The sequence below is a fragment of the Sphaeramia orbicularis genome, chromosome 8 (genome assembly GCF_902148855.1).
Source record: "Sphaeramia orbicularis chromosome 8, fSphaOr1.1, whole genome shotgun sequence".
Classification (NCBI taxonomy): Eukaryota; Metazoa; Chordata; class Actinopteri; order Kurtiformes; family Apogonidae; genus Sphaeramia; species Sphaeramia orbicularis.
In genome coordinates this window covers 22396504-22421177 of record NC_043964.1, presented here as the reverse complement: position 1 = coordinate 22421177, position 24674 = coordinate 22396504, and the positions used below count along the sequence as shown (strand labels likewise).

At 37.2% G+C, this 24674-nt stretch overlaps 1 protein-coding gene across 2 annotated transcripts in view; it reads left to right on the top strand.

Moving 5' to 3' along the window:
• LOC115424530 (SH3 and cysteine-rich domain-containing protein 2-like) overlaps positions 1–24293 on the top strand; it is a 66886-nt gene extending 42593 nt beyond the window's left edge. Inside the window, exons 4-11 of one of the 2 annotated variants that reach the window (XM_030141858.1) lie at positions 3529–3613; positions 7880–7995; positions 12391–12460; positions 12679–12767; positions 12881–12969; positions 20592–20643; positions 23240–23377; positions 23542–24293. In XM_030141858.1, coding sequence (XP_029997718.1) covers positions 3529–3613; positions 7880–7995; positions 12391–12460; positions 12679–12767; positions 12881–12969; positions 20592–20643; positions 23240–23377; positions 23542–23640 — 738 coding nt within the window. In that variant the 3' untranslated portion in view covers positions 23641–24293. The remainder of the gene's footprint in view (positions 1–3528; positions 3614–7879; positions 7996–12390; positions 12461–12678; positions 12768–12880; positions 12970–20591; positions 20644–23239; positions 23378–23541) is intronic. The other variant, XM_030141859.1, reaches the window with a different exon arrangement.
• Positions 24294–24674: the final 381 nt, after the last annotated feature.

Genomic DNA, 24674 nt, shown 5'->3' with positions numbered 1-24674 from the left:
TGTTTTGTATATGGTTAACACTCTACAAACTAACTACCTATGATAAGTAAAGGTTATGATGTAAGTGTGTGTTCACATGTTTGAATATTAATAAATATTATAGTACTTACTTAATGATAGGAAGCAGCTGAATTATTCTGTCCATGTCTTATATAAGTGAGTTGATTGTTTTGTGCAAAGAATTAGACACATAACTAGAAAATGGATTACCTGGTGAATACAAGACATTTTACTTGCTCAGGCAAAGTAGTAATGTGTGTGCACTAGTGTTGTAGTACTCATGACAGGTCTTCTGAAATACATTTTAACTCAACCATGTTTCAGTCTCAGACTAAGAGAACCCTGAATTGTGTTTTAAGACCAGTCAAGACCATAGTTGCAGGGACATCATTAGGTTCCTGGTGCACTTTCTGATTTATTTTGTAACATCTTTGCTGTGGTTTGAAAAACATTTTTCAAACATTTCTTGAGGGGTATTTTTTTTTTTTTCTTTATCAATTCTTAATTCAGCTTTCCACAGGCTGCCTTATACTGCAACTCAGCAGCATGGGAGCCATCTTATCCCTGATACTATGTCAGTCTGTGATAGCTGAAAAACATAGTAGTAATGCTCTTGCTGTGCATCTCCCCTGGTCTCAAGTACTCAAGGTCTTCGTCTTTTCTTGGTCTTTATACATTCTGGTCTCACTCCTCAGTCATGAATTGATTATTCTTGGTCTAGGTGGTCTTGAATATAACACTAGTGTGCAAAGTAAAAAATATCACCTTAGGAGTTCTGTATAAGTTACAGATTAAGTTAAACAGTTACAAAATGTCTAATAACTCTTATCAAAGACAGTTCATTTAAAAAAAAAAAAAAAAAGGGAAAAAAAAGCATTTTTCAGGAGCTGCAGAGTCGGTGTTAAACTACCATTATTATATAAAACTGTGCTATCACTCTGTTGGAAACTGCAGCACTGCAATGACACGATGTGGTAAGGTGCTAATCTACTCCCAGGACTGCATTTCTTAATCCATAGATAAGCTTCACTTTCCTCAGGATGTCACATCCCATGAGCACACTGTGCCTCATTGCAGATGTTTCCATTAGGACATTTCAGTGCAGCACACTGAGTTCTGTACTTTCTAAAACAGTGCCTGTATTTTACCAGCCACCATCTCAAATTGCAACCCAGTCAGAAGGGGAAAAGTAGCCAAAAGTTGTGCATTTCTACAAACCATGGACACACAATATAGATATTTATGGACATAAAATAATTTCTATATATGGGTAAATTAGGGGTGCATTATTTAAAATTCTCATGGCAATTTTTGTCTGAATATGAATATAAAATGACAACATATTTCATGAATGTTTCCAGCTTTATTAGACTTATTAAACCTTTGTGACTAGGTTTAGGCACTTGCAGCACTTGGTTAGAATGAAAGAAAGATACGACAGCGTGGTGTTATACAGAGTACATGAAGATGGTATATGACATGACTTGCAATGCCATGGGCTCTATGCACAGTCCCACTACTTCCTGAACTTCAAGTGGCTCCTTTATTTCCTGTCTTTCATTTTTGGACACACTGATTAATCCAGGTGTGTCTGACCACAGTAGTCACAACAAGAAGTAGCAGACACAACTGGATTAATCAGTATGTCCAAAAATGAAAGACAGGAAACAAAGGAGCTACCTGAAGTTCAGGAAGTAGCAGGGCTATGCATAGAGCCCATTATTTATAATTTAACCTGAACCATCATCTTTTTCAGCCAAAACCAGAAAAAATTTTTGTATATGTGCTATCTATAATATAAAAGCCAAGTGGCCTCTGTTTGCATGTATGTGTGTCTCGGGACTCAAACAAAATCCGGAAAGAGCTGACTGCCGCAGTTTGGCATTCTTTTGTATTTTTGGTCAAGGCAGAGACTAGCGAAAACAGCAAGTTGAAGGACCAATATTTCGGGAGACATTAGTAATTTTGGCATACAAAAGCCTTACAGTCACATTGCTATACCCAGAATGCTATGGCAGACAAATGCGATACAGCATGCGCAAATACACAACAGCATAAAAACTACCACATCTAGGACTCGGGGATCCCCACAGGTCGACACGCTAGTTACATTATTATATTCCCAAATAGTTGGGAAAGTAAAATGTAAATATAAAACATCAGAATGCAATGATTCGCAAATCTGTCTTATTTGAGTGACATCCAGTTTTTGATATTATTTAAGCAATCCTGTAGGGATTAGGGAGAGTTGTCAGCATAGAAATTAAACCAAACACCATGTTTCTGCAGGAAAACAAAATAGGTCCCCAAACCGATCCTTGAGGGACCCCATACATAACATTACAGCAAGATGACACATAGTTGTTAACAGACACACAAAACATCCTGTTATGCAAATTAGAAGTGAACTACTCTCATTTTTTAATTTGATGGCACCAACATGTATCCAAAACACTGAAACAGGGGCAACAAAAGGCTGGAAAAGCAAGGGTTACCAAGAAGAAATAGCTGGAGGAACATTTTGCAGCTAATTAGGTTAAATGGCAACATTTCAGTAATATAATTGGGTATTAAAAGACCATCTTAGGCAGGTGGAATTTCTCAGAAGTGCAGATGGGCAGAGATTCAACAAAAGTGCATCTACAAATCGTGTAACAATAATGTTTCTTAACTTCAAATGTAGGAGATCATTCACTGACTAACAACAGTGAAATTATATGTATCCATGTTTTGTGGAAGTGTACAATGATACTTTAACAAGAACAGCTTGAATGCAGACAGGATCTGTTCTTTTCTCCATGACGAGATTTTTAAGGCCAGTGGTAAAAGATGAGCACTTGAGCGCACATTGGGGGTGATTTTATCCACAGCTGTTGTGTTTCTCCTCCAGCGTAGGGCAGAGGACATTAGCATTCAGCAAGAGCCACTTGGAAAATTTTAAGAGCAATATGTTGACAACAGCTCAGTGCAGTTTAATGGGCGAGCTCAAAGAGAGAAAGGCCGTGGTAGAGGAATGACGAGGGCATCGTAAGGAGAAAAATTTGGCTTGGTGTTTTACCAGGAGCTGAGGTATCACTTAATCTGGTACTTTTTCATTCGACACTGATTCTCTCATCAGCATAATATGACTGAATGAGTGGCTCGTTTGCATGGACGCAAAGACAAGTCGACAACCCAGATGAAACACTTACTGTAGTTAATTCAGTGTGAAATTGCAGTTGTCTGGACACGAACAAATGCGTAAAAATCCAATGTCCACGCTTGTGTGTAACCCACTTGCACATTGTTGAGTGAATCCATTGTTCATAATTAACAGCAAAGAACAGTTTTATTTTGTGACTTGGCCGCAGAAATGAGCACGTGTAGTCCTGTCAGACTGCTGTAATGTGTTTCTGCTTGAGTAACGTGTAAGTGACTCCATTATCGGGGGTAAAATGACTACGTAGTGGCAGTTACCTAACAGCTCAGCCTAAAACGGTAAGCAATGGAAGCTGAAAAATCATTCTGCCTTCTGTTTTCTTCCATTAGTCTGGAGCGTTCAAGCGAAACTTCAGCTCGCCCATGCTCGTCAACGACCAATTGGCTGTCGTCAAAGAAGTCCAGCCAAGCCAAGGTGAGCTCAGCTGAGTGTATGTCCCTGCATGTGTGTGTGTGTGTGTGTGTGTATGTGTGTGTGTGTGTGTTTTGGTCTTTTGTGCTTTTGTTTAGTGATGTTGCTCTTGTCTAGCCTTTTACTTTGTTTCTGTGTGCTTGTGCGTGTGCTGTAATAAAACCAGAACGGTCTCCATCTCATCTGACAACAACGAAGCATGAAGTGGAAAAAGATAAAGAGGAAGAACAAATTCAGCTTCTCTGAAGGACGGGCTGCACCCTGAAAGTATGTGAATATGTTTGGTTTTTTTTTCCCCCCTCTTGTCATATCCTTGTGATTTTACAGTCCAGTGTTAACGATCCCGAAGTCTTGAAGTACCTGAATTTGTTCTTCCTTTCTATGTCGTCTCTACTCGTTTTGCTTCGCCGTATCTTTAGCTGAGCATCTGCGTAGGTGATACTGTCCTTTATCCCTCAAACTGTATCAGGATTAGAGCCTCATGCTGTCACTTTCTTGTACTCTACATGAATCAGAGTACAATTAACCTACAGCTCCATTATCACCCCGAGCTTAGCACCATGACGCCTGGGAAGCTGCCAGAACCAGCTGAGACTGCAACCTGCCAAACTCAAAACCACACATTGCAAATTGTCCTCGCAATCATTCTAACAAAAGGCCTGGTGAAAAAAAACTGAGCCCATGTTTACACACATAAGTATCAGACACCAATTTTTATGATGTATTTACTTAGAGAGCCTGTAATTTCCCGTTAGTTCCCTTTTGGCAAAGCGTTTTATTGTCTCATATTAAACCTTGCAGTATTTATGAAGGTGCGAGTCTTGTAAGTGCAAGAGTAAAGCACATAAAAGATAAAGTTGCATTGTTGTAATACCAGTTAGAATCTGCTTATCTTCATATTCACTGACAAAGACAATAAATGATTGTTATTGCTGTTTTTATTATGTCATTAATTTGATTACATGTTGATTACTTTTACTACATGCATCTAAACATGACACTGAAAAGCAAGGCACAGAAATGTGAGTGGTTATTGATTGAGTTTCTGCAGGTTTTACAACTCGGGCACTTTCTGGGTACTTGAAGTTGGTAGAAGACGTGGAGAGCTGAAGCCCTGCCCCTTCATAAAATATATGAACGTTCAGTTTAAAAGAAAATTTTACAAGTCAAGTTAGTTTGTGATAAATATGGTAAAGAAACATCTAGTTTTGTGTCCAACAGCTGAATGGACTGCATCTGTTGTTGTGTGTGTTGCACTAAAATTCACCTTGTTCTTCCAGAGTGATGTGAAAAAGTATTAATCACTACAGTCTGGTCATGTTGAAACTGCAGAGACATCCTCAGCAGCTCTGAACAGATCATGGACAAAGACTCTTACAATGACCTGTGTGTAGGTTTTATATTTATGTATTTTCACAGTTTGATACTTTTCTAGTTTTACAACAAACTGTGACTTTCTTGTAAAAATAGCTTTTAAATTGACAAACATGTTTAAATAATTCAAACAGAATCAAAAACTTGCTCGTTTCTCACCATGAACTGTAATATAGGGATGTCCCGATCTGATCTACAGATCGGTATCGGCTGCCAATCTGGCATTTTTTAGAAGATCGAATCAGATTTTATCACGAGATCGGGCCAATCTGGGCTTGATTCTGGGGGTGGGGTGGGGGACAAAGGTCTTGCTGCCCCCCTCAAATTAAAGTCCCCGCAGGAAGGGAAAAGGAAATGTAGCTGCTCAACAGTGGGAGGCTTAGAGGAATTAATAAAGCGTCTATAAGTTTCACTTTCACTCTGCGCATATTCATTATGAGGTATGTGCTATAGTGATGTGTGCAAGTTGTTTTTTTTCAACCCTCAGGGCTTTTGTGGAATTATTTAACCCGACCCAACCTGCCCTGCAAATAAACTGAGATTCTTTTGACCCAACCCACGAGTAACTGATCTGCGTCTCACTAACAGCACGGAACACACCCCCATATAATCCATGGACGGACCTGTCCGTAGATGTGCTACAGCAGTGGCAAACATACGGCCCGTGGGTCAAAACCAGCCTGCCAGAGGTTCTGTTTTGTCCCACAGTATGACTTTGGAAAGTGCAAAAATTATTCTAAAGTTATTAAAAGTCAAAGGTGTCAAACTTGTTTTAGTTCACGTTCCACATCCAGCCCAATTGTGATCTCAAGTAAAATAATAGCATAATAACCTATAAATAATGACTCCAAATGTAAATCAAAATTTAATTGTAAAAAGTCGGTATCAGGTCGGTATCAGCAAAACTAATCCTAAAAAAAACTTGATCGGATCAGAAGAAAAAAAATCCAGATCGGGACATCACTACTGTAATATAATTTTTATTCTACCATATGGTCCCATAGGGCTCAAATGGAAAGGGGGAAACTTCAGCTTCCTATAAATGCACTGGCACAACAGGAAAATGTTGCATCCTTCTTTAGAAAATAGACAGCACTATATCATTTTGGACCATTATTGTCATCTATTGCGAGGCTTCAAATGCAACCGATAGATTTGGAAAAAGTCATTTCCTTAATTTTGGATTTCTCCACCTTGGTTTTCCTTTAGTTTGGCTTAGATGCTGAATGATGGTTTGGCTGCAGCCCCTCAGCCTTATAATGGAATGGAAACTGTTACTGTCCAACAGCATTACCACCTGTTGTTGTCTAGTTGTCCATAAATGTTATAAAAGATGGTGAGAGTTTAATAACTGCTGGAAAGTAGCAGTTGATTCTTCACTCAATGTAATATTCATACATAATGCTGGGAGACAGCTCTTTGCCTAAAATGAAATAAAAATGCACTCATGACCAAGAGAAAAAATCTTGAGTGCAACAAAACTATGTCCTCGGATATTTTGCCTAGTTTTTCAAAGCAAACATATTAACATTTACTGTCATTAGAACAAAGAAACATGAAAATATTCATAACATAAAAGGCAGAATCTGAGCATTTTGACATTTTTTCTTGAAAAATTATTCAAACCTACAAGCAGTTATTGCAAAAGTCAATTAATTGCTGCAGCTTGAGTTACAAATTGGGTACCTTGTGAAAATATAATAAATGAAACCATCTTATTAGTTTATTGAAGTAAAGCCATAAAGTTCTACCTTTACATTATACAGTATAAACCTCAGAGCTGCACTAAAGACAGCAAAGAAATGAAAAGTTGAGTAGAAACAGTATGAATGAACGTTTATTCTTCTAATTGTCTGATCACTTTGATTTTTATAACTTATGGCATGGCATGCAACTGCATATTCAAGGACCTGGTTCTTCATTTAAAGAGAAAGAAAAGCTGGTGAAAGGTGTGTGTATAATTTTTGGTTATTATTGAAGTGAATGACTAGTACTGAGTTGAAATAAGGTCAAATCATGGGGGTTTGACAGAGATTAATGCAAGACAAGGATGAAGTCATCTCAAATATCCTACCTTTCTAGACTGAAAAGGAAGATGAAGGTCAGACTCACTGAAGGAAATAATCTATAAAAGGAGAGCGAAGAGAGTCACAGTTTTCACTAGTTGATTCTCAGCGCACTGACTTCGTCTTTCAGACATACCTCTGTTAATCGATCAAGTGACTCAAGTGCATTTTATCTCATCCATGTACCTAAACGCATCTTGAAAGCTGCAGAATTAATGTTTTTAAACGTTCTCTGTTCTTATAAGAAACCTTGACACCCACGTCACATCTAACCCTGCAGGAAAATAATAATTCTGCCCTCCAGTCGACTCAAGTTGAGCAGGATGGAGACAGACATGTGGAAATCTAATTCCTAACTTCAGAAACGCTCTGATAGCACTGAGCGGTGCCATCTACATGAAATGTGGCGATGAAGGCTTTTTGAGGATTTCCATATTTTAAATCTCATCTCTTATTCCCTTTCTGCTCAACTACAGAAGCAGATATATTAGAGCTATTACAACTAAGTCTCATCTCCTGCCAATGAGTAAAATGTATAAATAAATCAAAGCGGGTCGATTCATTGGAATGTCTTGATGTCTCCTTAACGTTTGGCTACTGCCTCCCTTAAATAAGTGGGTCACTTTGGTCCAGGACTGATTGTGTTACTACAGTTATATTTAGACTCTCTGGTTCCTCCAGATTGGCACAAGCACAACAGTCCTGCGATGGCGATGTGCAGTCATACTCATATGGTGTGTGAGAGCGTGTATTTGTGTGAATAATTTAGAGGTGTGTTTGTAAATAAGTAGAACATCAGTGTGAGTCTTATGAATGTGTGTGGTTTCAGAGGCTGCACGGACGCGTGTAGATCCCGTGTATGCCGCCTTACGCTACGGGACGTCCTTGGCACAGATGACCCGCTCCAGTTTCGGCAGTTTGTCCGAGTCACCAACACGCAGCCTGGTATGACGTCAGCATCATGGGTTCTGGGTGGGGATGTAATAGAAATACACAAAATCTATGTTAATTGACCATTGGACCAAGTTACTGGAGAAAATAATGTCCGACACTGAAAAAAACTACACTGGAGCTGGTAAAATGGGCAGTTATGTAATGGACATTTAAGTCAAGGATTTATTTGTCACTGTGTTTGGCTTCACAAGCCATGGAAAAAGCAGTTTTACAGCTAGCAAGGCAATCATTAGCCTGAAAGACTCAGAGACTGAGTTTTTTGAGAGATATATACTGATTATGACACTGTAACACTGGCAATATAGGCTTTTATTTTTTATAGAGATTTGTTTTTATTAACGAACGCTTTTACGGGATGTTTATGGTGTTTAGCAAACATCTGTAGTTTGTTACAGGGAGATAACGCGGAACATACAGTACATAAATGTATAAACTTGCAGATATACCACACAGATGATTTTTTTTTGTACATCAGAAGAGAAAAGAAGAAACTAGAAAACCACTCGGAGAGTGCAGACCTCCACCAAGGCAGATCAGTGTTGTTGTCCCCGCCCCACCCCACCCCCATCACCACCAAAATGTAATCATGTGTTCCTTGTGCCACTATCAACATTTCCTGAAAATTTCTTCAAAATCTGTCCATAACTTTTTGAGTTATCTTGCTAACAGACATACAAACGAACAAAAAAATCTGTCGTCACCCCACCCCCCCACCCTCAGTTATCTTGCTAACAGACAAACAAACAGACAGACAAACCCCACTGAAAACATAACCTCCGCCGTTCCTTGTTGGAGGTAATGAATAAATAAATAAATAAAATAAATAAATAAATAGAAATAAATTAAAATTCAAACAAAACAAAAATATTCCATGAACTTTTCCTGTCACACCCCCCCACCTTCCTCCTTCATATGGCTGTCAATTTCCTTTCGTTTATATACCTACACAATCTATGTACATAGTTTATACTTTTTTTTTGTAACTTAAATCTTTACTGAGTTTTATGTAGAATTGTAACAGTAACGAAAAAAAAAAGATACAGACAAAAACTAGAAAACCACTCAGAGGGCGCAGACCTCCACCAAGGCAGATCAGCCCCCCCACCTCCACCACCACCACTGAAATTTAATCATTTGTTCCTTGTGCCAGTATCAACATTTCCTGAAAATTTCTTGAAAATCCGTCCATAACTTTTTGAGTTACCTTGCTAACCTCTGCCGTTACACTTGGCGGAGGTAACAAACAAAAAAGACCCCAAAAACAAAACAGAAACAAAAACAAAAGAAACAAAAAAAAAAAAAAAAAAAAACACAACAAAAAGAACAGACAAAGAAGAGCGTTTTTACTTCCACCCATCTGTTCACATTCATATATATTTAAATCAACACAGTACTCACAGTAAATACATCAATGAGGAAGTTATACAAGAAGAACCTACAGAGGGCTAATTTGAAGTCAGTCCAGGCAGGTTCACATCACTATGGTCAACCAAGTCCACAGAGGGCAGAATGTCAATGTAGGCTTTTAGAATGTTCATTGTGTTTTTAATAAAAATTAGCACGACTAAATATTGGTCAGTGTGTTCACATACCATAAAATGGCATATTTTATCTCTGTTGCACAGGGTTAGCTCATCCCTGAATAATAATAATAATAATAATCCCTGAATCCCTGCAATAAACAGATAAAAACTTGACGATTAATCTTCTGTAGAATGTTTGATTGCTGAATCACTGTAACAGAGGTTAAATGATGGGTTAAATTGAAACTGTGAAGCTGAAAGTGCTCTCATTAGACACCAATGTTGAATGGAAGAAGTAAAGCATAAATATTCAAATTATAACCTTAACATTAAACTCTTTAAAGGTAGAAAACATAGCCAAAGTGAAAGCATTAAATTGAATTAGAAGGTGAAAATGCTGAAGTTACACAAGAAAACAAGGTGAACCTAATGTGCAAAATGAACCTTTACATTCTACAGCTGCAATAAACAGATTAAAAACCTCCTGTAGAATGTGTGTGATTACTGAGTACTGCTGAATTACTGTAACAGAGGTTAAATGATGGGTTTAAACTAAGACAATGAAACAGAATCAGAAGCTGAAAGAGCTTACATCAGAAACCAATGTTTAATGGAAGAAGTAATGCATATTTACTTTGACCCTGAAGATTAAACTCTTGAAAAGCAGAAAGCATAGTTGAAGTGAAAGAATTTAGTAGAATTAGTTCCATTTGTTACATAAGACAACAAGGGGAAAATAAACATTTACATTCCACAATTGGAATAAACTGATAAAAACTAGAAGATGAATTTGTTGTAGAAAAAGTGTGCGTTTGCTGAATGCCAAAAACATTTACTTGAATGCTGGTGAATTACTGCTGAAATACTGTAACATGCTGTCAGTGAAATGATGATTGAAACCTTCAAATTAAAACTAGTCTGAGGCTGTTTGTCATATTTGCTTCTAAATAGCACCAAAAGATAGAGTGAACCCTTCTCAAAAAACTGTCTTTGTAAATTTTTAAGTACTGTCTTAGTAGTTTTTTTATAAGCTCGTAAAAATTTGATGTCTGGGACAAATTTTTCAGTTTCGACTTTTTCCCACATGTTATATATCCATACGTTCAGAAAACTCACCCCAACTCTCCTGTGCAAACATTTTTGAGATAGGATGTACGGTTATGGATTTATTAATTTTTTTTTTTCATTTTTATGCTTTTTCCACTTTAAACTGCCATTTCACCCCCTCAACATGCTCAGAAACTCACCAAACAATGAAGCTGAATCAGAAGATGAAAGAGCTTAAGTCAGGACATACTGTTAAAGGGTAGACGTAAAGCAAAAATATTTAATACAAACAGTTTAAAGGTAGAAAATGTTGAAGTGAAAAAATTAAGCTGAAGTAGAAGCTGAAAGACTGTAACTTACAAAACAAAACTAGGAAAATGTATGAATATGACATGATGGATTTGCTGTTCAGACCTTCACAAAATGTTAATTTAGGAATTTATGTGATATACATATAAAAATACTTTATTACCACTATCAGCAACACATTTCAACTTTACAGCCTTCATAACATGTTTTTTTATTTTGCGTTGTTTTTATTCACATTGAACATTTCCCATTAATGGGTTTACATTTTCGTTAGACGTAAGTGTGCACATTTATGGAAAAAAAAATGGTGGCCACAAATCAAACATTACCAAATGAGCATATCTCCTTATTGGTCTACAAGAACTGATAAAATCTTATTCAGTTACATCTGTTTCCATTGCACTTACCCACTTTTATCCTTTACTGATGCATCAACTTTTTCACATCTTTCTAGACTTTATAGTTTTGTTTTTAAAAATGCGAATAAAACCCACAACAAACCCCGCCCCTCACACATATTGTAGCTTATTTTGGCATCGATCCAGCTGATGATGTGGTGATGTCAGTATATCAATTGCCTCTATATATGTGCAAGGTTTGAAGTAAATTGAAACAAAATTGATGCTTTTATAGACAGATGAAATTTCAGGAATTATAAGTAAATGCGGAAAAAAAAAGATTTAAAAAATTTATTAAAAATTTGAACTTTGACCTTTTTATCCCAAAATGTAACCACATCTATTCTGGGTCACTGGCATTGTATAAACCCAATTTGGTATGAATTCAACCAATAGTTTTGTTGCTAAAGTGTTAAGAAAGAAACAAACCACACCAAAAACAATACCCCTTGCCTCCCCTTCAGGGGGCGGGGTAATAAAAACGCACCCAGTGTAACTAAGTTGCAGAATGAGCACTGCAGCGAAAATGAAACATAAGTCTAAGCTTGTCACCAGGTAGAAGTTTTAGAGCGAAGAATATGAAATATGAGTAAATTCTTCATTACGACTTTACCTGTAGAGACTATAAAATTCAAATAAAAGATGGTAACGTCGATGAAAAGACTTTTTTTTTTCCTAAATGAGCTCATATCAGTGTTGCTGGGCTTCAATAACAGCAGAGTTAATTCACCACACACCTTCCAAACACTACCCAGTACAGTTATTAACATCTCATATTAATAATGCCGCGGACATTGTACCATATAACAAAGAAAGATGTGTAAATATCTGACTACACTTACACTATTTTCTCAAATCAAGCATTTATTTCTTATGCTGCAAATTCTATACAACATATCTGCTTATTCTGACACTGAATTGCACAAAAAAATAGATACAGTAACCATATTGTGAAATGTTTGACTGGAAAAACGAATAACAAACTCTCAATATGCACCTCCATTTTTTTTTACGCATCTGAATGTTTCAGAGCAGATGCAGCTCGCATTCCCTTTGACGACCTGGTGCTAACATGTTATTTTCCTTTCTATTTCCTTTCTTTGATAAAGGGGGAGGGGGGTGAGGAGGGTCAGCAGAGACAGTGCAGCATGGAGGAGGAGATAACTCAGGAGACAGGGGGTAAACAAACTGCCTGATTGTGGAAATGCATCTGTATTGTACGTCTATGCCTATGTGCGTCTCTGCGTCTTTTTGTTTACATGTGCATGTTTTTCCGTGTGTGTGTGAGAGCGAGTGTGTGTGCGCGCAGATTTACGGTGTCTTGTTGTGACATATGACATACTTGATTGCATATGCGTGGGTGTTTACATGCTGAAAAAACTTCTCGCCACCTCCAGACACCCCTGCGCCCGACGCTGAGATGGAGAAGGAGGAAGACACCGGCAGCGTCCAAGCGCAGACCCCTGCAGAGGAAAGCAGCGTGGCGGTACTACTTGGTTAAATTCACCTGTACAAACCATCACCCCCTGTTGTTTTCCACCTCCAGCTTGTATTTCTGTTTCTCTTTGACCTCCCCTCTCTCCATTTCTGTGTACCCAGGTGCCCAAGCGCATTGAAGTTCACTCCATCCACACTTATGTAGCGCTCTACAAGTTTCTGCCTCAGGAACAAAATGACCTGGAACTACAGTGAGTAAAAAACGAACAGACTACCTCTCGTAACCATGTGTGTGCTCGCGCAGGAGGGCTTTTTTTTTTTTTTGCTTTTGCATGTGCGATTGCGTTTGCTTTGTTTTTGTCCCTTCCTGTGTTTTTGCCCTGGCTGTTATTCCTGCAGGATGAAAATGTCCCCACCATCTGCAGAGGACGGTGTTGGGTTCGCCCTTAAGGACAACTAATTATAAACCCGGAGCCCATCACTGTCCCCACGTAGAGCTGAGCTGTGTTCCCAGCAGGGGAAAGGATACAGACATTAAACAACTGAGAGATGAAAGGACAGGCAGACATAAAGGAAGGTGGAGATTATCATAGGCAGAGGGAGAGAGAATAGTGGGAGCAGTCGGAGAAAGTAAAGGGCAAATATTGAAGTGAAACCAGTTTGAGACGAAGGAGGACAAGGTAAAAGAAAAAGGAGTGACGGAGCTGTAAAATGAGGGCATGACGTACGTGGATGCATGTGTGCGCACATGACTTTCTATAGTCGTGAGGATGGATTTTTAGTTTTCGCCATCATTGTGAGGATATTTTAGGTATTCCTCACGACTTAAATAGACTTCTTGAGGGTTGAGAGGTTAACGTTGGAATGAGGTTAAGCTTATATTACCTGATGCATTCATGCACAGAGTTCGGAACTAAACTGCAACATAAATGGGTGCTACTGTGAAACTGGGTTCATTTCGGTACCTGGTACTTTGCCAGCTTTTTTAGACCCAATAATAAAAGAGAAATTTAGTTATATTTCCCCCCAGGATGTACCTAATGATGACCTCAGATAAAAGCAAAAAATAATATAGTCTTGCCCTGAGCCATCTCAAAATTAAAGAATTTTTAATCAAATATTAGGGCCAAAAATAGGACCAAAATTGGGACAGGAAAAGCTACCTAGTTGTCAGTGCATTTGATCTGGAAAACATGGCTGTAAATGGTCTTATATACCACTATAAATAAAGACACTGTGTTAAATTTGATGATCCTAGTGGTTTTTCTATATCCAGACTTGTGGGTTTTTCATGAATCTCAGTCCCATTCCAGATTTTGCTTGTAACCCATCGTGTCCACTCACATTACCCACAGAACCTGCCCATTTAAACAATAATAAATCATCAAAAAATTATTAGACCATCAAAAGTCATCAGAAACAATTTGTTTGTCAGTACAATGCCATAGCTATTGATGTAAGAACTTAAGTGATTTTAGTTATTATCAAGAAAAACATGGAAAATGGCTAGATATCAGCTCTGAAATTAAGCTTATATGAGCTATTTTTGTTGTTATCATTATATTTGTCCAAACAAATGTACCTTTATTTGTACCAGGCATTAAAATGAACAAGAAATTGAAGAAAACACAGGTGGTCTAATATGTTTTTTTCCATGACTGTAGAACTCATTAGTACAGTACAACATTTGTGCTGTGTTTTAATATATATTTGAGTGACGTATGCAATAAAGCATCCAAAACACAGTAAACAAATGAAATAGACAACCGCAACTAACAAGAAACACAAAATACTTTACCCATCATTGAACATTCTGCAACACATGAAAATAATTCAGCAACACATTGGAGAGTTTGGAAGATCGATCATTTCATTCTGTAATTGAATTTTCTCAACCTGTATAAAAGAAACAAGGCTCTAAAATATTCACACCTGTCAGTATTAATCTTTATTAACTACAAAAATGCACTGGAGGACAACTAAATTGGATTCATACAGGGGTTATATTCATGACCAGTATCATAGCAATAAGTTGTCTGTATGTCTAGACAGGCTCAGTCATTAAGCAAAATCATTCAAAATTTAAAGCAGTGTGTTTTTCTTGTTTAGACTTTCACTGCTTCTCAGTCAAATCAATATATATTACTTTAAGCAGCACGAGTCTGCTTTGACTGATGGCGAACAGAACAAGGCAGGAGGACAAGTTAGGACACGAAGACACATTCAGTTCTGGAAATTCAACAGTATTTAACACAATATAAAAACATGACAATATTAACTTAGAACTTATATTGAAGGCATTTGAACAAAGGTAAAAGTTATATTTTAAAGGAGTTATATGTAGTATTTCTACATTCAAATCTAAAAAAAAAAAAAATGCCTGAAATTATCATTATAGTGTTTAGTGTTGCCCATGGAGAGGAAAACCAATGCCACAGGGCCTTTGACCAAAGCATCAGAAAGTGTCCAGATGGGATGAGAACCTGTAAGAAACAACTTTTCAAAGTGATAAAAGCTAAAAGTACTAGTGTTATTTTCACCACTGGACACAGCTGTAAATGAAAAGAATGGAGTTTGGAATGGCAGTGTTTCTTTTAGACGGGTGAGTTTGATTGTGAGGCTTATCAAGGTATAACGTTATTACAGTCGCAGAAAAAATTATTATATCACCCTTGTTTTTTTCAATTTTGTGTTCATTTTACAACTAAAGGTACTGTTGTTTGGACAAATATAATGAAAACAACAAAAATAGCTCATAAGAGTTTAATTTCAGAGCTGACTTCTAGCCTTTTTCCATGTTTTCTTGATAATAACCAAAATCACTTCAGTTCTTACATCAATATCTATGGCATTGTACTGACAAAAACAGTGCTTTTAGGCATTCCATGTTTTCTTTGCTGACTGTTTTAGTCACATGATACACACAGGAGTTAGTACTTCATTGCATAACCATTGTTTCTGATTACTTTTGATGGTCTAATAGCTTTTTCCTCGACTGTATCGGATGTTACTGTCTTTGCTGAGTTGTCATTTGTTTGGTTGTTTCTGCCCTTAAGGCTAATGACGTTCATTTTGTCTTCTCTTTATGTAATTATACTTTTCTTTTGTCTTTTGTTCAGACAAGGTATAGTTTTTAGATGTTACCTGCTTGACAGTTTCGACTGTGACTCCAGTCTTCCTAGGTGGTTTTTCTGGCGGGCTCACGTTTTTTCCAACTTTTCCAGTTGGCAGAGAGCCTTGACACCATCGTGTCCAAAACTTTCTTGGATAAGGCTAGTGATGTTCATTTTGTCTTCTGTTTATGTAATTATACTTTTCTTTTTTTCTTTTGTTCAGACTGGAGTCACAGTTGAAACTGTGAAGTAGGTAACATCTAAAAACTATACCTTGTCTGAACAAAAGAAAAAAGAAAAGTATAATTTTTCTGCCCTTGTTTGAACGATTCCAAACAGATCTTTAGTGCAGCTACTGACAACACAAACTGTACAGAAAACAGAGGTGATTTGTGGTTTTACTGTGGATGTTTTCTGTCTAAAAACAGAGCTAAACTAACAGAGCTATAATGTAAACTATCAGCTGATGGAACACATGAAGATTATAAGACACAGTGTTATTTTGATTGACTGTAAAAATAAGCAGCTATGAGTTTTAGTTTGAAGAAGAAACCTTGATAATACAGATGTGTGTAAACAATGAGATATATACTTTATTTAGTGAGTGATACAGTCTGTGGATACATAGTGTTGATTCATTGGTTTTGATAGTCCTAAATGTGTTCTGGTACGTAACTTCCCTCTGCTGTTGAGAGTTTGGAATATCAGTTATGATTAGAACCCCTTTTAAATAAGATAACCAACAATCATTACATCCTCACAAAGACAAGTATGAGTCTGTGTGTGAATCATGGGGCGGCAGTCATTACAAAGGTAGATCCAAGAGACCGTTCACAACCATCTGTGCCGTGGCTTTGTGTGTGAGAGCACATATGTGATGCTGTTCTGGAGATTTTCCAGAATATGAAAAACAGACGGCAGAAACTGTACAATATTATCAAGTAGAGGCAGCCACAAAGAATAGCATGTCCAGACATGAGATACAGAGGAAACCGTTTTATTGTGATCACAGTTACAGAGATCAACCACTTCTTTGGATCTAAAAGCTCAGGACAGAATCATTGCTATAAATATGCTATTTGATCATTTATTCTGATTGCATCATTTATTTTGGTTCTTTTTACACCTGACACTCTGTGGTAAAAATATAGATAAATAAAACTAAGATAGTTCTACATTTTTATTTGTACTTGCCTTGTGGCTCTGCTTCGGGCTGGATACCTGAGGCTGATGCTGCAGGAATACTGAATCGTGGCAAGAAGGCAAGAAATATAAAGTAATTTTCTCACAGTGCAAAAAAAAAAAAACTTTCTAAGAAACTTATGACAAAATGCCAAACACGCAGCCACAAAACTCAGTGTTCCTTAGTGTAGTCTGAAATGACAAATGGTTGCAGCTGCTGCTTGTAACAGTAAAGGGTGATTGAAGCTGCCTTCACAAAGTGAAACAGTCAATTACAGTATATTTAATAATTCTATGTTATGTATACGGTGCAACTATCAATTACAGTAAACAGTAATCTGCATGAAAAATAAAGAAAAAATGTAAAAGAATCATTTGTATATACTTATAAACTGAACCAGACTATAAGTAGTTTCTGTTGTATTTTCTCAATAATCCTATGTTTTTGGGTTGTTTTTTTACATGGGTGTTATCTGATCTCATCTTACTGTTGCATAAAACTACAAGTACATTAATACCCTGCAGTTACAGCTCTTCATTAGTTATTCTGGTTTATTATGCTGAAGAGATACAAGAGAGAAAAGAACTCTGTATAACAAACTGTAGTGTGAGTTGGTGTCAAGTTGGCATCATCATTTATGAAATTCTCCACTGTTGCATTCTTCATTAACAGGGAAATTATGAGACTACCAACAGTTTTGACAAAATTTAATTAAGAATTCAAACATCTGAGTCAACAAACATTAGTATGATAATGTGAAAATATTAATTTTTGTAGATTTGCTGAGGAATTTAAAAAAATGATTCATTTACAAAACTTAGATCGGCCAGTTTTATTGCTGAGAGATAATTCTGTTTTGGCTCTTCAAAGATAGCAGTATCACAGTTATGTCCAATGGATGAGATCCACAGCTCCAAAATGAATAAAATATCAATTAATCTAAACACTGTAATACTACTGGATGTTATTTCAGACTTTCTATGCTACCATAGACTTACACTGAACCTAATTTTTTGTGATCAAGTGGTCCATCTGTAAATTGCTGCTCAATTAATCAGGATATTCTGGCTTTTGTTTTACTTGATAGAAAGCATTTTTTCCTGACAGTTCGACTGTAGTTGTGGTTAACAGGTTCTGATTGATTGATGTTGTTGTAATTATCCAAATTACATCCAAAATTAACGAAGCGAGACTCTCGGTTTAAAAATACATATTCATTTTACTGCGTGCGGCAACTTGAAAACATACAACTTTTCACAACTCGTGGCATACATACATCTACTTTCGTGAAAATTTTCTATACCTCTTGGGTAATGCTAAGCCTCATGGGAAACGTAGTTATCTTAATCTTAGCATTCACTATGGCTTATTTTAGCTCAACTTTTAACAAATAAATCACAAATAAAATATACTGTATATTTTTACTCTGAAATAAATTAACATGAAATTGCATATGTATCATGAAATTATAATAAATCCAAACACAAATTCCTTGTACTTTATCTTTCCCAAATAAAGTCACAACAGATGTATTTATTTCGAATGTGAATGTCAAAAAAGAAGAGCAATAAATAAACAAACAAATCATTTAGACATAAGACATATAATACATATTCGAAAAAGGAGAGCGAAGAAGTATAACTTATAAACTCCCACCCCTTCTCCTTAAATAATTAAAAACAATAATAAGCTTCCAAGTCTAAACATACACTATAAACAAAAAGTTAAGTTTTTGGGGGGTTTTTTTGTCTTCTTTTTTTTGTCATTTTTGCCATTTGTAAATAAAACTGTCTGGTCATTAAAAAAATGCGTTTCAATTCAATTCACACAAAAAAGTAAAAAGCGCGGTGTAAGAATCCCAACTGAAAAAAATAACCCAAAAATTAAAAATATCCTAAACTTTTTGTTTGTATTGTATCTATACTCTAATGCCTGAGACATACTGTTAAAGGTTCCACTAATAAGACTGTAAAATCAGTTTGGTATGCAATGCTTGATTAAGTTTACCATTTTATTTTGTCAGTAAGATAGCATTTAGCATTAGCTCACCTGCAGCTCTGCCCCTTTTTGGACAAATATGGTCCTAAAAGCCAAAATAGAATCAGTCGAACTGGTTCAAAACAACTAACGAGGTAACGTCACGGCTCCCCCATCTATAAAATGTTATATATAAAGTCTATGGTAACTTATATAAACATGGATGTCATTAGACTGAGATTTAGCAGAAAATAATGAGGCGCTTGTCCATCAAGCACGGACATGCACATGCACGAAAAACAGCAGAATGGGTTTACTGAAGACATGCCTCATTATTTTCTGCTAACTCTCAGTCTAATGACATCCATGTTTATATAAGTTACCATAGACTTTATATAAAATTTTGTAGATGGGGGAGCCGTGATGTTAGCACGTTGGTCGTTTTGAACCAGTTTGACTGATTCTATCTTGGCTTCTAGGACCATATTTGTCCAAAAAGGGGCGGAGCTGCAGGTATCCTTAACTTTTTGTTTGTAGTGTATCTATACTCTAATGCCTGATACATACTGTTAAAGGTTCCACTAATAAGACTGTAAAATCAGTTTGGTATGCAATGCTTGATTAAGTTTACCATTTTATTGTCAGTAAGATAGCATTTAGCATTAGCTCACCTGCAGCTCCACCCCTTTTTGGACAAATACGGTCCTAAAAGCCAAGATAGAATCAGTCGAACTGGTTCAAAACAACCAACGACGTAACGTCACGGCTCCCCCATCTGTAAAATGTTATATATAAAGTCTATGGTAACTTATATAAACATTGATGTCATTAGACTGAGATTTAGCAGAAAACGTATTCATCAAGCACAAACATGCACATACATAAAAAACAGCAGAATGGGTTTACTGAAGATGTGTACAGCCTCTAAAAACCAACCTATGTATGCAATTTTTAAGTGGCAGTGGTCCTGGGGGGGGACTCTCAGTAATCATCTCATCTGTAACAACTGGCTCACATAAGCAAAGACATATGGGTCTCACCCCAGTTAGTAAGTTTATGTAACTGTGCACAAACTTGTAAGGGAAACTTGTAAGGGTGTGTAAGGGAAAATCATATAGGGCAGTAGTGAGCACAGACACCCAGGAGACGCAATGTACAGAAGTGCAATTGGGACGACAGTTTCTCCCTGTGTATCTAGGACACTATTCGTGTGTGTGTATAAAAAGTCTCATCGAAAACTAGTGGCATCATTAGCATGCAGGCCAGGTTGGCTACAGATCAGGTCCAGGCATACTGCCGCAGCAGAGTTTTGTTTTATGTGGATGTCATGACTTTTTCCCCTCTGCAGAGAGACTCAAAGGCACATCTACTCTTTAACCACCGCTCTGTCACAGCGGTTACTACAGCTCTCTGTCGCTGTTTGATAATGTTATCTTTTGTGTCTGCACTCAACCCTCTTTTTTCCCCCTTTTTTCTCACTGCTCTTGCTCTTTCACCCCCTTCATCTTCCCATCATGAATTCCACTCTGTTTGCTCACCCCATTTCTCTCCACCTCAATCGCTTCTCTTTTCATCTTCTCTCTTGTCTTATCTCCTCTAGTCCCGGTGATCGGGTGCAGGTCACTGACGACTCTAATGAGGAATGGTGGAAGGTGGGTAATAAATCATTTGCACACGTGTCTGGGAGTGTTTGAGTTTGTTGATTTTTGCTGTGTGTACCTGTGCTCTTGTGTGCATCATGTGTATTTTACTGTATGTGTGCAATTATTTGCCGCATATGTTAATCCAGGTCTTTAAATCAAGCCTTTAATGCATAACACCTGCTCCATTTTTCCTGTCGTAAACATGCAGGGAGCTAAAGACAGAAATAGAACATAATTTTCTCTGAAAATTACTGAAAGAGTTTAACATAATGTAATTGAATGGTGTTCAACCTCAAAGAGCTCTTTATTGAGTCTGTAATGAGCTTCACTCTCTCCCAATGGAAATAAATGTGCATCTGTGTCTGTGTGTAAAAGTGTGTATGTGTGTTGAAGTCTCAGAAAATGGAGGATACGCCTAGGGTGTTTACTACCTCTTTTCAGTTTATCTCCTAGAGTGCATCTCACAGTCATCATTAAAACACCTTTAACCAACACCACTGCTTCGAGAAAGCCTTAAATTATGCATAATGCATGAATCATCTGTTCATTACTAATGTATAGTTTGTGAATCACTTTTCCAAACACAAAAACACTAGACTCAGACAGCGATAAACAGTGAAATATTGCTGCATAATAAGGTTCACATGAATATCAGTTTCACAAGAAAGTGAAGAGACTCATCTGTTGTTAGTGTGTTTTGACACACTGACAACAAAATCAAATTTGACATTTAAATGAGATTACGTGCACAGAAGATGTTTTGTTTTTGTCAATCTATTCATACAGCAACAACAAAAATCTGCTGATGATTTCACAGCTAAATACACATTGAAATGGTTAATTAAGTTCTTAAACATTCTTCATATCTCTAATAATTGCAACAAATATTGAAATGTTGATTCGTCCAGGTTGTGCCCCGCCTTTGCCCATTGGTAGATGGAATAAACTCCAACATCCTAATGACCCTCTTGGGCAGGAGTGTCGAACTCATTTTAGTTCAGGACCCACGAAGAGCCCAACCTGATCTCAAGTGGGCCAGACTAGTAAAATAATAAAAGAGTAACATACACATAATATCAACTCCACGCTTTTGTCTATTTTTTAGAGTGAAAAAAGTACAATTATACAGGGTGGGGAAGCAAAATTTACAATGAACATTTAGTTGTTTTTTTCTCAGCAGGCACTACGTCAGTTGTTTTGAAACCAAACATTTATTGATGTCATAATCATACCTAACACTATTATCCATACCTTTTCAGAAACTTTTGCCCATATGAGTAATCAGGAAAGCAAACGTCAAAGAGTGTGTGATTTGCTGAATGCACTCGTCACACCAAAGGAGATTTCAAAAATAGTTGGAGTGTCCAGAAAGACTGTTTATAATGGAAAGAAGAGAATGACTATGAGCAAAACTATTACGAGAAAGTCTGGAAGTGGAGGAAGCACCAACAAAACGTACCAAAGCTTTTATTAAAGCTCTCAAATCCAAAATTCTAAAGGATCCAACCAAATCCATGAGAAAAATGGCAATTGAACTTGAGGTAGACAACAAGACCGTTAGAAATGCGGTAAAATATGATTTGAAGATTTAAATTCTCATGACTTTCAATAAACTAATTGGTCATACACTGTCTTTCAATCCCTGCCTCAAAATATTGTAAATCTTGCTTCCCCACCCTGTATAATGAAAATATTTACATCTACAAATTATCTTCTAAAAAATTGGAATACCATGAACAACTATGAACAAACTGAAATGTATTAAGAATACGTTTAACAATTTCATGCCTCAGTTTATCATTTACACATGTGCATTACAACTTACAGATCACAGTAGATCTACAAATACACCAAACATTTAGTAACAGGCACAATATTGGTAAAATTACACTTACTTCTCTTAAGACATGTCATGCTTTTCACATTTGTTCAGGTTATTCACATTTTTTGTGAAAAGATAGTTTTTACATGTTTATGTTTTTTTACACTAAAAGAGAAAAATTTTATAGTTCTCATTATTTGAAGGTTATTATGATAGTATTTTAACGACTGACCCACTTGAGATCAAATTAGGCTGAATATGCCCCCAGAACTGAAACATTTGGTAATATCTTCAGGGTAATTTCTGTATTTCACAAATTTATCACAAGAGCCGGATTGGACCCTTTGATGGGCCGGTTTTGGTCCACGGGCCATATGTTTGACACCCGTGCTCTTGAGGATGAAGTGTAACTTTATTTCACTGGAGCGGGTCATCCAATAACCAAAGGGTTGGCGGCTCGAATCCTGCTCTGTCATGTGCTGTTGTGTCCTTGGGCAAGACACTTCACCCTTCTTGCCTCTAGTGCTGCTACTCACACTGGTGTATGAATGTGTGTGAATGTTCAGTGGTGGTCAGGGGGGCTGTAGGCGCACGCTTCCATCTGTCTGCCCCAAGACAGCTGTGGCTACAGATGTAGTTTACCACCACCAGAGGCAGAATGTGAGAGCGAATGAATAATGGATCCACTGTACGCGCTTTGAGTATGTGTTCATAGGAAAGCGCTATATAAATCTAACCCATTATTATTATTATTATTATTATTATTATTCACTGTCTTTTCAGGGTAAAAGTGGCGACAAAGTTGGTTTCTTCCCGGCTAATTTTGTGCAGAGGGTTCGGCCAGGAGAGAGAGTATGGAGGGTCATCCAGGGTGCCCCCGGCAACCGAGAGAGAGGTCACATGGCCGTCAGGGAATCCCAGGTGACAACATATCACTGTATAATGCATTTTCAGGACTTCTGTCTTTCTGTCAATCTATGTAAAATCCTCCAGAGGTTAAGACTAAAGTCCTCACTCGTTTTAAGTGTGTGTCTATTACTTCCAAGAAAATAGAGGATAAGTCAGTTTCTCTCTTCTTTTCTCAGATCTGTGTGGGGAAGCGAGAAGATGGCGAGGTCTTTCTAAAGCTAAGCAGCGGGAAAAAGAGAGGGCTGGTCCCAGCTGACTCCATAGAGGAGATCTGAGGCGTGCGATTTATGCACAGCTCTAACCTTCTACTTTCCCCAGGGATGCACCTAACTTCAAACTACAAACACCTCCCCTCAAGACCCCCCTTGGCCGCAGCCTCCTCAACCCTCCCAAAGACAGTAATGAGACACAGATAAAGTGGACAGACCACCACACACTTCTGCAAAACGAAGGAAACACAACTTGGGTCCACTGCTGAACACGTTTCCAGTTTAATTGGTTCACTGTATGTCCAGAACTGAATCAACATTAATGATGTAGGTCTACTTTTAGAAAGGAGCGGCTTCTCAGCAATTTAGTTTTGCTGTAGGTTTGTTTTAAAGGTTCAGTGTGTGGTATTTGGGAATATATTCGAACAATGAACTTGCAACTGTTTACCCACCACCCACTTGTGGTAACTGTAAATAACATGGAAGTCCATTCAGTAGGTTTACATGACACATAAAAAGCCAAATTATTGCATTAGTCTGACTAATGCTGGATATTAAAAGTACATGTAAACGAGTTGGCTCGACTGAAAATGGAAGTTCTAATAGTCGGACTAACACACTTATAGTCGTGGAAAAAATTATGAGACCACCTTTGTTTTCTTCAATTTCTTGTTCATTTTAATGCCTGGTACAACCAAAGGTACTTTTTTTTTGGACAAATATAATGATAACAACAACAATAGCTCATAAGAGTTTAATTTCAGAGCTGATATTGAGCCATTTTCCATGTTTTCTTGCTAATAACCAAAATCACTTCAGTTCTTACATCAATAGCTATGGTATTGTATTGATAAAAACAGTGCTTTTAGGCATTCCATGTTTTGTTTTCTGTCTGTTTTAGTCACATGATACACACAGGAGTTAGTACTTGATTGCATAAAACCATTATTTTTGATGACTTTTGATGGTCTAATAATTTTTTCCGAGACTGTAGATAATGCAGCTGAAAGTCAATCTACTCCTGCATGTAAACAGATTAGTTTGCGTCAAATCGTGGTCTGACAGTCGAGCATCATGCATCTCATCTGCACTAAAGTAGA